We start from the raw sequence: 17,510 nt of genomic DNA, 5'->3' as shown, positions 1-17,510 counted from the left end.
ATTTAGTTTATTCTTGAATCAAATCGACAATACGTGATATTAACTCACTCACATGGAAAATATACTTTTATTAAATCAGCAAGATACAATACAATGAATTATGTTTTACGGTTATAAACTTTTCTCACTTCCTTGGTCACTTTCCTCATTTTTTCCTTTTGGTGTTCTCTCTCCCTCTCTTTCATGTGTACACCACCTTGACTTTATCTCCCTAAGATCTGAGCCATCGGCTTTATATCCCTATCATCGATGTCGCCTGGAATCATCATTTTACTTACAACTTCATTATAGATGTCAAATATCGATGCGATTTGTTGAAGCCCATGCTGTTGATCCGCTTCTTGTGGATAGATCTATCTATCTGTATGAAAGCTTGGTTATCCATGACATCAAGCATTTTTGGCTGACTAACAAGGTGACGCTCGACTTCATCTCACCGCGGCCCATGATGTTGAATTCTCAGGTGTCGTTCTTCTCTCATAACCCTTTTGAAACCAACCAATTACTCTCAAACCATCTTCTTTCATCTCAAGCTATCGTTTCCTTATAAAACATTCACCCATGAGGAATCTCATCTCTTATTACACAATTGGTGTCAAATTCAAACTGAATTTAGAAACATGGTGCTGAAAATCTAGAGTTACACGTTGTACGTCGCAATAATTTGTATATGCTCTCTCCATTCACGAGTCGGTGGCCACACGGTCTTCTTACAATTAACATCACGCGGTCTCACCTCTTTTTACCATTGACACGCGCACACGGCAACACCTCCGGCAGACGGCAAGAAAAGAGAGAGGAAAAAAAAAGCGCCGTGCGTGCCCACCGGCCACGGAGGAAAGGGCATCCGCGTGGACCCCACCTGTCTGCCTGCCCCGAGCATGTTTCATCCGGGCCCACCAGTTCGCCACCCAAGCCAGCGCGCCGCGAAAGGTCACCGTGTGTGAGCACGCCATTCACCTTCCTTCCACCGCTCGGAAAATGGAAATAAATAATAATAGTAATAAATAATAATATTAACAAAATAAAAAGGGCGACGTGATCAATGAGAGACAGCGCGATCGGTCCAAGCAGCCATCGTCGTTAACCTCGCGAGCTCGCATCGAAGGCGGCTTCTCCTCCTCCTCCTCCGTCCTTCCCTTCCCCTCTCGAGCCCAAGCCCACCAACCCCAACCCAACCCAACCCCATCGAGAGGGAGCCGCGTGCGAGGTGCGGCGGCGGGGGAGCCGGGCGGGCGGAGACGGATAAATAGGATGGGCGGCGGCGGGGGCGAGTAGGACGGCGGCGAGCGGCAGCGCGAGGAGGAGGAGGCGGCCGCTGGGGGCACCATGTCTGCGGTAGTCTGTGGCAAGAGGTCCTCCTCCATCTTCGCCGACGACCTCCTCCCGCCGTCCCCTCCCTCCCCTCATCCCCACCACCACCACCACCACCCGGCCAAGCGGTCCCGCTGCTGCTCCCCGCACCGCGCCTTCGACGCCCACCGGCGGGAGGCGAACCTCCACCACCTCATCTCCTTGTTCCCGGGCATGGATCCCCAGGTCCGCTCCTCTTCCCCCCCACTTCAATTTCTTCCTTTCCCCGGATTGAAACGAGGGTGATAGTTGGATAGTATCATTTTTGACGCGGAAAGGGCGGTCTGTTCTCGTTATTGGGATCCCGTGTTTTCGGGCCGCTGAGGTGCGTGCCTGTGGAGGTGTGGAGATGATGATTCATGGCTAAATTCCTGATCTGCGTGTGATCACCGGTGACTGGGCTAGGCGCTCCGATGGGAAGATGTCGCAGTCTCTATGGCTAAATTTACGATCCCTGCGATCTTGTGATGTGCTCACGGTTTATTGGGTTGAATTTGCTGTGCTGGTGCCTGGATTGCTCCAATCTGGATCCTTTAATTACAAAATGGACATTTTTACTTCCTTGATGTGGAGGTGTAAGGACGAAGCTCATGCCAATCAGAATTAGGGCTCTTACGGCGTTTCGGTTAGTTTATCTTGTGATGCTTGTGCTGACCTGGGGTATGGGGAGAAAAAGAAGGCGAACTTGAAGGGTTTGGATATGCTTTTACATAGATGTTTTTTTTTGATAGCGTTGAATCTAGTGCGTTCCTGTAGTTTGTTTACAAATCTTTACTGATGGATTTAGTGTTCAGATGCTCTTGATAGGAAAGCTTACCAGTTCCACCTAAAGGTATCATTTTATCAAATCAATTGATGGTACAATTCTACATGCTTACTGTTTCCACCACTGGATGGGCACCACTGTGCCTATCACTACTAATTCGACTTGAGGATTACATCTGTACATGTAATATTGCTTGGAGTTTTGCAAAGCTGCACTATCTCATTTGAGAAAGTTGTGGTTTCCTGCCTGTAGACCCAGGCAAGGTTTGATGAGACTGAGCAACTGTGTTTCCTACATCAAATGGTTGTTGCACAGGAAAATTTATGCGTGTATATCTTGTTAGTTCTGTCTAATGTTTATTCTTTTTAGCTGCAGTAATGTGAGGTATTTTCATACTAGTACTATATCTCTCCCATATAAGTAACTGACAATGGTTTCTGAAAATTATTTTAGTTGCTAGAAGGAGCTCTTGATGCTTCTGGAGATGATTTGGATTCAGCAATAAAGAGTTTAAATGATCTGCGCTTGGAATCTACAGAGGCTATCTTATCAGCTACTGGTTGCAAATCTGAAAACGGGCTCCCCACAGCAGTTTACCCATCTGTTGAAGGTTCAGTTTTTTTTTTACCAAAAGCTATTTATTTCTAGCATACATGCTTATAGTATTTCTCATGCACTCATACTTCTTGCATTTGTCCCACTGAAATGATAGGCACCACACGACCATAACGAGATATGTGGATCTTGATATATATTCTTGTGAAATTGTCCATCAATATTATATCAGAGATCTCTACCCTTGCTGGTTTCTTTCATGTCTATTCTTATATTTATATTTCTGCAACATCATATTCTGTTCAATTCAAAGCATTGGGCATGGTTTGACCAATTATGTTATACGGAATGTGCATGGTTAAATAGAGATAAATTCTGATGACCACATATCCTTTTGTCTTCCATTCTTGTATATATTCACTATATTGAGAATAGCTATGTCAAGTTCTTGCATTGTGTTTTGTGGGTAACATACTACACACGTAATTGTATCTTTTTTTTTTACCAAAATACTGTCAGACTTTGCCCAGCAATGTTAAATTATATAATTAAAAAAATATTTACAGAATAATTGCAAGGATAGAAAGAAAAGAGGAAAACACAAGCAAATTCTGGACTATATCGTGCCCATTCACAACACATGAATCGGTTGCATCTCACTCCCTTCTGCAATGTAGAGTACCGTACATGACAACAGCAACTGTTTTGCATATCTTGGCAGGTATAGTTAATAATGGTGCTACGGGTACAGCTACTGAACATCCATCTGTCGTGGATAGTTCTCAGACAGGTAATAGTGGTTCTGAATGGGTTGAACTATTTGTCAGAGAGATGACAAATGCATCTGACATGGACGATGCGCGGGCTCGTGCCTCAAGAGCTTTAGAAGTTTTGGAGAAGTCCATTGTGGAGCGTTCAGGAGCTGATGCAGCACAGAACTTGCAAAAGGTACTCATGCTTCACTCTCTTCTCTAGGGTGTAAAAATGTGCTAGGGTTTGGTCAGCAATTTGGCACGTAGAGAACTGCATGATTAAGGGGGGAACAAGAACATTGAATAGTTCACATTTATCTCAGGAAAATATCATGCTTAAGGAGCAATTGTCCGTCGTCCTGCGAGAGAATGCTGTTCTCAAGCGAGCGGTCGCCATTCAACATGAGCGCCAAAAGGAGTTTGATGAGAGGAGCCAGGAGGTTCAAAGTTTGAAGCAACTTGTTTTGCAGTACCAGGAGCAGCTGAGGACCCTAGAGGTGACAATCCTACCCCCTACGGCAAGTTTGTTCTTTTTTCCCCCTTACATACTGAAGAATCTTCTGGTGTCAAACATGTTGCAGATAAACAACTATGCGCTGACGATGCATCTGAAGCAAGCTCAGCAGAACAACTCCATCCCCGGGCACTTCAATCCTGACGTCTTCTAACTTCTGCTGCAAGACGTTCTCTCCAGATTAATAAACTCTGAAGATCCCATATGTTTTTGGTGGTGGGATACATCGAGATTGTTATGCTACACAGTGACTTGCCTTTAATCATGTTCCTTCCATACAATCTACAAATTCACCAAATTATACACCGAATTTTCCATAAACTCCAGTGTGCACCTCTCCTTTGGGTTCAGAAATCAGAATCGATCAATGTGTGCTGTCAGATTTCAGTGATACAAATATAGCATGCCAAACTCTTCAGGAATGTAGGATAATTTCAGTATTACAAATTGTATTGTACATACCATAATAATAAAAGTTATTTTTAGAAATTAATTTGGTTTAATCCGGAAGAAAACATATTTGTCACAATACCGTTCACAAAAATCACGATCTACGAGTCCGATTTTGCGAGACGAGTCAAATCTGCACCGGACTGGGTGGTCCGTCTCCACGAGCCAGGCGGGCTGCACTGGGCTTCGGAATCGGACGGTCGCGATCGGAGCTGGCCTCCCATCGCACGGCTCTCCGTCGTGTCCCCCAAGGCTTCCGTGCCTTATAAAAGCGGACCACCCGCGAGACCGCGGCGTTGAAGCCAATCCATCACTCTCCGCCTCCGCTGCTGATCCGAGGAGTTCGCCGTGAAGCTCGCCGGAACCCTAGACCTGACCTGAGCCGAGCCCTATCTCTCCTAGCTCCGATGGCGGTCACGGTCGCTGGCAGCCGGAAGCGCGGGCTCGCCGACATCCTCGATCCCGCCTTCCTCGACGACCCGTTCCCTCTCCCGTCGCACCACCTGGCGAAGCGCGGGCGGCGCTCGTCGGCGGCGGCCTCCGCTGCTGAACTCGGGATCAGCTTGGAGTTTCATCCGGTCGAAGTGCTCCGGCTCGTCTTCCCGAAGGAAGATCCGCAGGTACCTTACCTCTGCATCCATGCGTCGATCTCTGTTACTTCTTCACCTATAGGAGCTAGCTTATCACGATTCAGATGAACGTAAAATATCTAAGGATTGTGATTGATGGCTCTGAAGTTATGAAAGGATCAAATTAGCCCGCATCAAATTTCTCTGTAACTGTAAGTTTACACATCTACTAATTTTAGCACTGCGAGAAAAACCTAGTCATTGGGGAAGTAGAGAAATCAGATTTCAAATAATGATTACTTATTCCTTACATATTATACAAAAATATGTGTTAACTTTATACGTGCAAGCAATGCCTTTTCTCTGCAAAGGACTGCCAGCTATTTGAACATCTCATAGTTTGTTTAGATAAATCAATTACAAAGAATTTTTAGTTGTCATAAAATACTCCCTCCGTTTCATAATGTATGACATATATATAAATCTAGACATATATATAAATTATATACATTTATCAATTAATGAATTTAGACAAGGCTAGAAAGTCTTACAATATAAAATGGAGGTAGTACATAGTTCTGGGATAGTTGGATCAAACCAAACTATCTGTAGTTTTATGAAATTTACTCTTTGAAAAAATATAGACACCTGCGCAATTGCACTGATTTAACAGGACTTAACAAGTACTACTCCGTTTTATAATGTAATATGTTTGACTTTTTTGGTTGCAACGTTTGACCATTCGTCTTATTCAAAAATTTAGTACAAATAAATACAAAAAATTACAAGTAATATTTCTATAATTTTTTGAACAAGACAAATGATCAAATATTGTAAGAAAGAAGTCAAACACCTTACATTATGAAACAGAGGGAGTAGCATGAAAGAATATATTACCTTCTTTTTATGTCATAAGATATTCTCGTATTTGAATGCCAATAAATCTAGACATATGCACAAAACAAATTTAATTATCAACGGATGAATATAAGTACGACTAAAATATCTTATAATATAAAACGATGTAACAAAGGAGTATCAAAGTACGAAAGAATGTTATTCTGTTTAGATTGGTATGAAAGATGATACTGTGCCATTTTGTCTAACGCTGTTTTTTTTTTAAAAAAAAATTCGTAGCGTATGGTATCAATGATGATACTGTGCGAGTTTGTCTAAAGTTGTTTCTCTTTTTTAATTTGCAGTGTCTGCAGAACCATTTTGAGGCGTGCGGTAACGTGTTGGACGCTGCAATTAGAGGATACAAAGATCATTTAGAATCTGATACTGAAAACGGAAAAGATATATTCTCTCCTCAAGGTATGTTGGTATGTTAAATCTAATGTGTGACGCATTTAGCTTTCTCTGTGATAGCAATTTTTCAGTTATGATTTTGTTTAGTAACTAGTGCTCTCACTGTTCCATATTATAAAACTTTATAAGTGTCTAGATTCATTTATATATCAATGTATATGTTTTATATATGTGTATAGATTCATTAACATATATATTACTTATAAATCTAGACAAGTCCAAATAGTCTTACAATGTGGAACGAAGCGAATATTTACGTATCTTTCTAGACCAATAAGTTAATTTTGCCGTAACTTACTTTGTCCACTCTGGGTTATTGCAGTTGCATACGAGTCACCTGCAATGAACATTCCATCCAACGGTGCTGAATGGGCTGAGCTAGTTGTCAAGGAAATGTCGTCTGCTCTAGATTTGGTTGATGCCAAAAATCGAGCCTTTAGGATACTTGATTTATTTGAGAAAGGCACTGTGCAACGTACTAGTGCAGATGCAACTCAGAAATTGAGCGAGGTAAATACTTATCCCTCCAATTATAAAAGCATGTCGTTTTGAATGCGCTTCAAACCAAACTTTTAAAACTTTAATCATCAATACCTTTTTAAATATATTGATTGGATGTGTCAATCACAGGTATTATTTTGCCTAGAAAAGTTTTTCTGACATCAGTAATTTTTTTTGAGTTATACAAACATATAGGAGAAGATTAGTAGTTTAATTTGTCTTTCGAAGACCTACCGGTTTCCAGAACTGCATTCTCTGATTATTAGAGAAATCAGGGATTGAATTTTTGATTTTCTATAATAAAATATATACTACTTTTGTAATCCTAGAAACTCAATCTGAACTCAACAGTTGCAGAGTGACTGATCAACTTGACTGATATACATCCAGGAACATAAGATACTAAAGCTGATGCTAGGAGGCCTTCTCGAACAGAACGGTGTCCTGAAGCGCGCTTTTCTTAAACAGCACAGTCGACTCAATGATTATGAGAAAATGTCGCAGGAACGATCGCAGATTATTGTCGAGTACGAAAAGAAGATAAAGGCGCTAGAGGTTTGTTAGTTTATAGCATTTATTTATTATTTACTTTCGTTCTTGTGTATGTTCGACTCAATGATTATGAGAAAATGTCGCAGGAGCGATCGCAGATTATTGTCGAGTACGAAATGAAGATAAAGGCGCTAGAGGTTGTTAGTTTATAGCATTTATTTATTATTTATTTTCGTTTCTTGTGTATGTTCTAACAAGAATCTTGTTCGTTCATCTCTTTATCTTGCAGCATAGGAATTATGTACTGTCATATCATCTTGCCCAAGCGACCCAACACGGCAGTATCTCTGGCAATTTCAACCCAGATATCTGCTAGGTGAATAGTGCATGAAATCCTCGGTAGTACTGCTCATTGATACATGGATTAGATATCTGCAGAGGATCTGAATCCGGTGAATAGGTGATGGTGTCCCTACAACGGCCAACTTCATCTACACCCACTGAACCTTGAAACTGAGCTTCCAATCAATTTATCCGCAGCACAAATATTGAAACTGCAAGCTAAGGAAGATCCTATTGTAATCAGTCTATCCGTGGATTGGTCCTCTGAAAACTGCAACTTCGTGCTATGCACATATCCTGTTATTTGTGGAATAAGCATGGCACAAATGTAAACGTGAGTTCTTTAATGCAGTGTAGAATCACAGAATAATATATACGATATCTATGCCCTTTGTTAGCTGTCACGATGCTTATAGATCTGGAGCAAATCACAGCAGCAGGATACTATAGCTCATTCGCATGTCACATGCCCCTAATTAAATATAATCATCTGTAATAAATAACTAAAATTTCAAGTTCCAATTCCTTGTTGGTCATATGGCATCTCGTAGTGCATATTGTAAGCTTTATTCACCAGCGACGATTACTTGTTTTCATTCACAAGCGAAACATGGCCATTGCTGCAGGGCCTACCTGACTAGTTTTCACAATATATTGTTCATCGCCACTCACATGCTCTCTTTAATATTGGGCTGGTCATGTGCATAACATAATTAGTCATATGAACATATTTCACGGCAAAACATGCCCTCACAATTTTAGAACGAAAATTCATAAATTTTGGGTTTACTGGTGGGTCTTGGTACGACGCGCCTATGAAAAAAGAAACTGGTATTTTTCACATTTTCACTTGTTTATGTTTATACGATAAAATTTAATTTTTTTAATTTAAAGTTAACTTTGAGATTTTTTTACCGAAGTTTATTTTTCAGCATTGACTTTTAAATCATTAAGAATATCTATATAAATATTTTATTCAGAAATTATTTTTGTTTTACAAATATGCCGTTAAGAAACCAGACAATCATCCCGTGAATTGATCAGAGAAGTTCAAATTCGATTGAAATCATCGAAATTTCAATTTCTTTCCTCATCTAAAATCTCAGTCCCATCTTATGTCTTAACCCCGCTAATTTATAGGGCTTGTATTCTGGTTGCAAATTGAAACCACTTCAAAGCAGAACAGAGAAGCATCGAACAGTTTCTCCATTACCTCTTCTTGGCCACTGTACTGATACTCTCTCTCGTCTTCGTCGAGCTCAGGCCACGCAAGAACAATGGCAAGAACCCGCCCCCCGGGCCGTGGCAGCTGCCGGTCATCGGCAGCCTGCACCACCTCGTCGGCGCGCTCCCTCACCGCGCGTTGCGGGACCTGGCCCGCCGGCACGGCGAGCTCATGCTGCTCCGCCTCGGGGAGCTCCCCGTCGTCGTGGCGTCCCCGGCGCGGCGAGGGAGGTGATGAGGACCCACGACGCCGCCTTCGCGACGCGGCCGCAGACGGCCACCCTCCGGGCGCTCACCCACGACGGCCTCGGCGTCGCGTTCGCGCCGCAGGGGGAGCACTGGCGGTGCCTCCGCAAGCTCTGCGTCACGAGCTGCTCGGCGCGCGCCGCGTCCGCTGCCTCCGCCGCGCCCGCGAGGCCGAGGCGGCGAGCCTCGTCGCCTCCGTTGCGTCGATGTCGTCCTCGTCGCCGTCGCTGTCGCCTGCAGATCCCGTGAACGTCAGCTCCCTCGTCGCCAAGTACGTCACCGACGCCGTGGTGCGGGCCGTGGTTGGTGACCGGATAAGTGACCGCGACGCGTTCCTGGAGAGGCTGGAGGAGGGCGTCAAGGTGGCCGCCGGGTTCACCCTCGCCGACGTGTTCCCGTTGTTGCGCCTCGCCCGCGCGCTCAGCAGGACGGCGCGCCGTGCCGAGGCGCACAGCCGCGAGATGACCCGTCTCATGGACGTTGTCATCGAGGAGCACCGCCAGAGAAGGGCAGCCGCTGGGTGGCGCGACGAGGAAGACGAAGACCTCCTCGACGTGCTGCTCCGGATCCAGAAGGACGGCGGCCTCCCGATCCCTCTCGACAAGGGCACCGTCCGTGCCGTGATCATCGTAAGCTCTCGCTCCCTCTCCCCTCACAAGTGTTCGACTATATTCTATCCCCCAAGGTGCTCGACGAAATGCACAAGCTGTACTGTCCACCATGTAGGATCTCTTTACCGCGGGGAGCGAGACCACGGGGACGACGCTCCAGTGGGCGATGGCGGAGCTGATGCGGAACCAGGCGGCGCTTCACAGGGCGCAGGCGGAGGTGCGGCGCGTCCTCTCCGGGAAGAGCCACGTCGCGGAGGACGCCCTACCGGAGCTCCACTATCTCCACCTCGTCATCAAGGAGACGCTCCGCCTCCACGCCGCGGTGCCCCTCCTCCTCCCGCGGGAGTGCCAGGAGCCCCGCCGCGTGATCGGCCATGACGTGCCGGAGGGCGCCATGGTGCTCGTCAACGCGTGGGCGATCTGCCGCGACGCCGCGGCTTGGGGCCCCGACGCCGAGGAGTTCAGGCCGGAGAGGTTCGACGGCAGCGCCGTGGACTTGAGGGGCACGGACTTCGAGTTCGTGCCATTCGGAGCCGGGCGCAGGATGTGCCCCGGCGTGGCCTTCGCCGTCGCCATCATGGAACTCGGGCTCGCGAGCCTCCTCTTCCATTTCGACTGGGAGCTCCCCGGAGGCGTTGCTCCCGACGAGCTGGACATGGCGGAGGGGCTCGGGATCACGGCGAGGAGGAAGAACGACCTGTGGCTGAATGCTACTGTCCGTGTTCCGGTTCACATAAACACAAGCTAGACGATTAATTAGGAGTGTAGCTGGGACGCTTGTTAATCCGCTTATAGACTAATTAAACAAAAATCTGTGTTACCTACTTAATTAGATTATAAGTGGGTTGGTGGACTGACTCACTTATATCCCTACGATTAATTTTTTTTGTTTGGCAAATTCTGTGAATTTTGTGGCATCAGAGGTGCTTCTGAACGGAAAATGCTATGTACACGATCTATATGTATGATCTTAGTACAATCAAGCGTAGAGCATGTTTAGCACGTAGAGCACGAACGCTGTAAGCGTTAGTAAGCTGGGTAGAACAAAAGCATCTTGTGTTAAGGTACCTATAAAGGGGTCTAATTGCTGTCTCTATCGTTGTTGTATGTTCGCTGATATAGAGGAGAGAGATAATAGGAGAGAGAAAATTTATTGTTTTGTATAGGGTCAGTAAAATATCCGCTCTTGACACATAAAACGAGAAAACAACCATAAAATCTGCTTTGTAGGTGTGCTAACTTTAATTAGAGACGCTGACCAAATAGAATGCAAACAAGAAATTAATTAGTCTAGAGTCAGCTTGAGAGACTGTTATTTGTACGAGGAGATGTACGAGGAGTTTATTGTGCTAACGTGGCTTAAGATAGAACTCATAATAAACTTTACCATTGAACATACCCTTAAATCATCGTGAAAAAACATCGTATCTATATGAACTAGTACCAGTAACTTGAAATTTGTGCTTAGTTTAACTTTAAAAAGGTGGAAATTTATTGAATAGTATGGTTTTAGTACTCCGTCTCAAAATATAAGCACCGCACTCTTTGCATCTTATATTATAAATATTTTGACCTTGTCTATATTTATGATATATGTTCTAAATTTAATGATAATGAGAACATCTTATAATATATAAAAAAGATAATAAATATTCTCTTCCAGTTCATTCAGTTTTTAGTTTATTAATTTAAATTGCTTAGATTCTTTTTTGAAGTTGTAAATCATTAAAATGAGAAGAACCATTAAATCAGTATATATATATATATATATTTATATTATGGTATAAAATTTAAATATTAAAAAATAATGTATTTTATAACGGAGAGACTACAAAGTAACTAACTCTTGTCAATAAATGAGAAAAAAAAGAGGAAAACACAACACAGTGATAGTGCCGGTGGTAGTGGGGACGTTGACGAACGCTTGAACACGGTTTATGTGAAAATAAGTAAGGTGGTTGGGTTCCTTGTGATGTCTGTCCCCTGGGTTGAAATTGTATATCATGGTGCTCACATATACAACTAATTATTATTTTAATGGTAGACAACTGTTAATAGTGAGACACCTATGGGAACTTCAACATTTCCCTAAATTATCCGTGTACTTTCCAAACTACTAAACGATTCATCTTTAAGGTTAAAAAGCTAATGCTGAAAATAAACCTCAATGAAAAAACCTTAAAATCAACTTCAAATTTAGATTAAATTCAAATTTTGGCATGTAAGTATAATTAGGAGTGAAAATGAGTGATATACTACTGACACATGAGCTCCTTATATTTGTATTAAAACTATTCATTCGTTTTATTTTTTTAGTTAAACATCGCTAGCAATTTATTCATCTAAGCTTAACGGTTTACAATCTTCCTCTAGAAGAAGAGCTAAGAACTCAGGGGCATCAGACACCCAATTACAAGAAAACTTATTGATAATTCCTTCCTTCGCTAGCCGATATGCCACCATGTTCGCCGAACGTCGCTTCCAGATAGTTTTCACCCCTAGAAAGCCACCCAAACCAGCTTTTATTTCCTGAATTAGCACGCCAATCGATTAAATTTCTTCTCCATCAGCATATTCACCACTACTTAAGCTCCTTATATTTGTATTAAAACTATTCTTTCGTTTTATTTCTAACACCACATAGGCACCACATATGATGGAGGCCAAAATCAAGCTAGACACGTCGGCACCACGTCAGCCGAAATCACACTCACAACAACCGGGTGAATTGATATGCACTGTTTTAAAAAGGTTGGGGACCCTTCATACCCTGTTTTTTTTTTATTAAGGGACGTGAATATGACTTAACCTATAATTGAGAGACCTAAAGTGGACTTTCCACCGATTTATGTATATTGAAAATAAGGCCGTCTGATGGGCCTAAAAGCCCCACACAACCAACGCGAGGCCTCATGACGGCCCAACATGAGCCCAGAAACATCTACCCCTCATCGAGCCGGACGGGCTTAAACTGTGGCGGCGATCGAGCGGCGTCACGCCGGCCGCCGCAGCTGGTGGAGGTGGCCGGCAGCAAGGAGTGGCGCCGGCGACAGCCGGCGGTTGAAGCCATGGCGACACGAAGAACGGCGGTAGATCGAGCGAGCAAAGGAGACGATTGAGACCTAATTAACTAGAGATGATTATGAAGGTAGGGGAAGAAAAAAAAAGGAGTGGTTGGTGAAGCTTAAGTGACTGTTTGGATGCATATATATATTTTTTTAAGTCCCCTGGTATATTGGATATTTGGACGTTAATTATGAATATTAAATATAGACTGATAACAAAACTAATAACATAAATAAATGTTATTTTACTAGACAAATTTTTTAGTCTAATTAATCCACAATTAGCAAATGGTGACTGTAGCATCACATTCGGTAATCATGGACTAAGTAGGCTTAATAGATTCGTCTCCCGAAATAGTCCAGAGTATGAGACGATAGGTTTTATTAATAGTCTATAACACTTTTAATTAGTATCCAAACATTTAATGTGACATTGACTTAAAAAAACTGCTGTATCCAAACAGGCCCCTATTACACAACAAATCTGCAGCATAATGTAGCCAACACCCTTGGTAAGATCTGCACCAGTGGATCACTCCCAGTCTCATGCTCATATGTTTCAAATTAATGGTAGGCACCGTATTGCTTCGTTAGAGAGAGATTGAAACTATGTGGGTATTATATAAAATGCTGCCAACTTAGCAAGTGTACGTAATTCTCACGTCTTAAAATAAGTTTATTTTTTTAAAATTTTTGAATAAAATGTTTGATTCTTTATTTTATTTGAAGTGTTTTTGCGATTTATGTTTTTATTGTTATTAGATGGTAAACATGAATAGTATTTTACGCGAAACTATGTTTTTAAGTTTTTATAATTTTTTAAATAAGATGGATGATCAAACGTTGGATACATATATCTAAAAATAAAGTTTTTTTAAGGATGAAGACGGTAGATCAATTTACGTTATGGGCCTTAAGGCAGCCAATTTGCTTTTCTTATAGTGTATAATGTGGCACTAATCAACTTTTTTTATGGCATGTGACTGCTTACGTCTTCCATGAACATATGAAGATCAGTAAACGTTTTTCCCCACTAAAACATAAATAAAAGTAAACGTTCTATATATGGACATGTGATGAAAGAGGAACATTCCTGGTCATACTCAAATGCTCCAAGGCCAATTGCGAGATAATGTCGATCTCATACGCCATAACCGCCATTAATATGTGTTGACTAATCTAAAGTCAAGCACACCTCCATGATTCATGCATGCCTACCGTCTTATTTATTCCTATGCTGAGAGTACTTTACGATGTCTGTCTTTAATATATACGTATATTATAAAATTTTAAAAAAAACCGTCTCATCTAGCAGACGACCACAGCGTCTCTTCACGAAAAGACGGCAGAGGTGCGTGCTCCAATACCAAACCGACACTGCTAGCACTGCTGTACGCCGTGTCTCATCTATTTATTAGCACCATTGATTATCTTGATTTATGTGTCAAACGATAAATTAAATATTTTGCATACAAATAAATAGATAAGTCATTGCACACAATGTCTATTTAGCTATTTGTGTGTATCAAATAGACAACAACCTTCTACACTGTTATACTTGTCCTTAGAGCAGGTAGAATAGTAGGCTATAAGCATATTTTAAGGAGGTAACAGAGGAGAGAGAAGGGCAGTGGGCTATAAATTTATAGCCAGCTGCAGCACGGGCTCCAAGACACAATGTGTGTATAACATGTGGGACATGGTAGTATATGTTTTGCAGGTAGCTATTATATAAATTGGCTATTATATTGATTATAGATAAATTGTAGCTAGGAGTTAGCTATACTATTGAACTTGCTCTTATAAGCCAAATTATGAATTTTTCGAACCTTAAATTCGAAATTAATTTTGATGTTTTTTCACCAAAATTTATTTTTCAATTTTTACTTTTAGATCGCTAAGAGAATACGTATATAAAAAAATTCCTTATATATTAATTTTTATTTATAAATATACTCTTCGAATTTTTTATTAAAAAAATTAACAATCACTCCCTACTCCCTAGGCTAATAGAATTTGTGTCCAACTTGGAGTTGCAAACTTGCAATATATATAAACCAAAAGCTCAAATTAATTCGTTTCTACGTACCCGCATTTTCACCATGGCTGGGTTTCATCTCTACCAGCTGCTCTTCCTCGCTGCTCTGATCATCTTGCCCCTCGCCAACTTCATCCGTTCTGCGCGCCACCGGCGGCGTTCCGGCCTACGGCAGCCGCCGGGGCCGTGGGCGCTTCCGGTGATCGGCCACCTCCACCACCTCGCCGGCAACGTCCGCACCACAAGCTGCGTGACCTCTCTCGCCGGCACGGCCCGCTGATGCTGCTCCGCTTCGGCGAGCTGCCCGTCGTGGTGGCCTCGTCGGCGGACGCGGCGCGCGAGATCATGAAGACGCACGACCTCGCCTTCGCGACGCGCCCCATCAGCCGGACGACGCGCCTGGTCCTCCCCGACGGCGCCGAGGGCGTCATCTTCGCGCCCTACGACGAGGCGTGGAGGCAGCTCCGGAAGATCTGCACCCTCGAGCTGCTCAGCGCCCGCCGCGTGCAGTCCTTCCGCGCCGTCCGCGAGCAGGAGGTCCGGCGCCTCCTCCAGGCCGTGGCGGCGCCGTCGTCGTCGCCGGAGGGAACCGCCATCAACCTGAGCAAGATGATATCGTCGTACGTCGCCGACTCGTCGGGAGCCGGTTCAGGGACAGGGAGACGTTCTTCCGGCTGATGGAGCGCGGCATCAAGCTGTTCTCGGGCCCGAGCTTGCCGGACCTCTTCCCGTCGTCGCGGCTGGCGGCTCTCCTCAGCCGCGCTCCGGGCCGCATGGAGCGGCAGAGGAAGGAGATGATGGCGTTCATGGAGGCCATCATCGAGGAACATCAGGCGGCGCGCGAGGCCGGATCCATGGAGCTCGAGAAAGAGGACCTGGTAGACGTACTCCTAAGAGTACAGATAGATGGTAGCCTTCAGTTTTCGCTCTCCCCTGCCAACATCAAAGCTGCCATTGCTGTGAGTTGTTACCTAATACTCCCTCCATTACTCCGTGTTATAAGAATTTCTAGATTTGTCTAGATTATCCATGTATTAATATATATGATTTGTATATATGTCCAGATTTATTAGCACATAAATAGATCTAAACATGGCTAGAAAGTCTTATAATATAGAACATAGAGAATATATATTTTTTTATAGACTAGCTTACTAACATTAATTTGACTGATATATTTTGGTATATCCAATTCACATCAAAGATTCGTGTGTCCTTCTCCTATAACTCCAGCACGGGTGGACCTAGCATGGAACAGTGGGGAGCTTAAGCCCCATTACTCCTGTTAAAGCCATTGGAACCCTCACAAAAACCCTTCTAAAATTTTACGATAAGGATTAATAGAAAAATAAGCTAAAACTATATCTAATTTGTTTAGACCATTTAAACTCGTTGACTAGATTCACCCTACTCCAGTGAGTCTTCGACAGTGAGACATAGCGGTGAAGCTAATTAGGTAGGATTCAAAGAGGGAAATATATGTGAGATTGTGGATAAAATATGGGCCGTTGGATCATAATCCTATGGTTTAAATTTGCTAGATTCGGGACCTTGGTTTTCTTCTAGATAAGTAGTCTTTTTTTTTTCTCTTTAGAAATTTTAGCTGAACATATTTTCTTCCGATTCCATATAGGATTTGTTCATAGCGGGCAGTGAGACAGCAGCGACGATGGTACAATAGACAATGTCAGAGTTGTTGAACAACCCAAAGGTTATGCAAAAGGCACAAGATGAGGTGCGGCGAGTGCTTCACGGATAAGAAAGAATAATCGAGGGATCCTTAAGCAATCTACGGTACTTGCACTTGGTCATCAATGAGACACTTCGGCTGCACCCTCCAGCGCCGCTACTTCTACCAAGGGAATGTCGTGAACCCTGCGATATTTTAGGATTCAACGTGCCGAAAGGAGCTATGGTGCTCGTCAACGCATGGGCTATTGGTAGAGACCCAAACAACTGGTACGTATCCGAGGAGTTCATACCAGAAAGATTCGAGCAAAACATAGTTAACTTTAAGGGAACAAACTTCGAGTATATACCGTTCGGAGCTGGACGAAGAATCTGTCATGTCCTGGCATGATGTTCGAGCTCACGAACATCGAGCTCGCGCTCGCTAGCCTTCTCTACCACTTCGATTGGGAGCTTACACGTGGGATGAAAGAGGGTGATCTCAACATGAGCGAAACCATGGCGGTCACCGCACGGCGAGAAGCCGACCTGTTGGTAACACCAATGGTGCGTGTCCCCGTCGTGGGTTAGTTAGTTAGTTAGCCGTCCACATTTTCAGTTGACCGTCATTGTTATCACTGGATCACTGTGTCTTGCTGTCCTGTGTCAAATTAATCAGCACATTATTGATCCTACATTTTGTTTGACGGTTTGTCTGTTCTAGCAATAGTAAGAGGCTGCTTTCTTCTCCATAATCAATTAATGCAGGTGCACTGAATCAATGTATGTGTGTGGCTCCAACTTGTTCATACAATTATTCTTTTTTCCCATTCAGAAGCTGATCGATCAAGATCGGGTTCAGACTTCAGATGATCACTAAAGCGAACGTACAAACAATGAGCAAAATTTAGAGATCTGAAGTACACAAATTAACCTTGCCCGGATCGATCGCACTGTACTATGTTCAAGCTAAAACTCATGCCCGCGACACAGAGTTAGCATTTTCTTGCTCACTCACTGTGCGCTACCTTTTCTTGTAACTATTTGGGACAG

At 43.3% G+C, this 17,510-nt stretch overlaps 2 protein-coding genes and 2 pseudogenes across 3 annotated transcripts; all 4 read left to right on the top strand.

Annotated features, from left to right (window-relative positions):
• The first annotated feature begins 1,042 nt into the window (after window positions 1-1,042).
• On the top strand, window positions 1,043-4,344 carry LOC102709089. Its single transcript, XM_006656221.3, has 5 exons — window positions 1,043-1,539; window positions 2,573-2,729; window positions 3,396-3,622; window positions 3,750-3,923; window positions 4,008-4,344. The coding sequence occupies exons 1-5, from the start codon at window positions 1,330-1,332 to the stop codon at window positions 4,092-4,094; spliced, it is 855 nt and encodes a 284-aa protein (XP_006656284.2). The 5' UTR covers window positions 1,043-1,329; the 3' UTR covers window positions 4,095-4,344.
• A 355-nt stretch (window positions 4,345-4,699) lies between these two features.
• On the top strand, window positions 4,700-8,138 carry LOC102711815. Of its 2 annotated transcripts, XM_006657118.2 has the most exons (6): window positions 4,700-5,010; window positions 6,162-6,276; window positions 6,593-6,780; window positions 7,162-7,326; window positions 7,410-7,460; window positions 7,553-8,137. In XM_006657118.2, exons 1-6 carry the CDS (start codon window positions 4,798-4,800, stop codon window positions 7,637-7,639), a joined length of 819 nt encoding a protein of 272 aa, XP_006657181.1. In that variant the 5' UTR covers window positions 4,700-4,797; the 3' UTR covers window positions 7,640-8,137. The 2 variants fall into 2 exon arrangements, with proteins under 2 accessions (XP_006657181.1, XP_015693937.1); XM_015838451.1 differs by lacking the exon at window positions 7,410-7,460 and having other exon boundaries at window positions 7,553-8,138.
• Window positions 8,139-8,420: 282 nt separating this feature from the next.
• On the top strand, window positions 8,421-10,669 carry LOC102711543 (annotated as a pseudogene).
• Window positions 10,670-14,853: 4,184 nt separating this feature from the next.
• Window positions 14,854-17,247, top strand: LOC102711272 (annotated as a pseudogene).
• Window positions 17,248-17,510: the final 263 nt, after the last annotated feature.

Source organism: Oryza brachyantha, chromosome 6 (assembly GCF_000231095.2).
Source record: "Oryza brachyantha chromosome 6, ObraRS2, whole genome shotgun sequence".
In the NCBI taxonomy this organism is placed as follows: Eukaryota; Viridiplantae; Streptophyta; class Magnoliopsida; order Poales; family Poaceae; genus Oryza; species Oryza brachyantha.
Note: the sequence above shows the minus strand (reverse complement) of the source record. Positions and strands in the feature narration are given on the sequence as shown.

Coding starts and splice junctions, on each gene's coding strand:
- LOC102709089 (XM_006656221.3), top strand. CDS start 1,330: ATGTCTGCGGTAGTCTGTGGCAAGAGGTCCTCCTCCATCTTCGCCGAC. Junction 3,623..3,749: donor CAGCACAGAACTTGCAAAAG/GTACTCATGCTT, acceptor CATTTATCTCAG/GAAAATATCATGCTTAAGGA. Junction 3,924..4,007: donor AGCAGCTGAGGACCCTAGAG/GTGACAATCCTA, acceptor AACATGTTGCAG/ATAAACAACTATGCGCTGAC.
- LOC102711815 (XM_006657118.2), top strand. CDS start 4,798: ATGGCGGTCACGGTCGCTGGCAGCCGGAAGCGCGGGCTCGCCGACATC. Junction 6,781..7,161: donor CAACTCAGAAATTGAGCGAG/GTAAATACTTAT, acceptor ATATACATCCAG/GAACATAAGATACTAAAGCT. Junction 7,327..7,409: donor AGAAGATAAAGGCGCTAGAG/GTTTGTTAGTTT, acceptor AAAATGTCGCAG/GAGCGATCGCAGATTATTGT.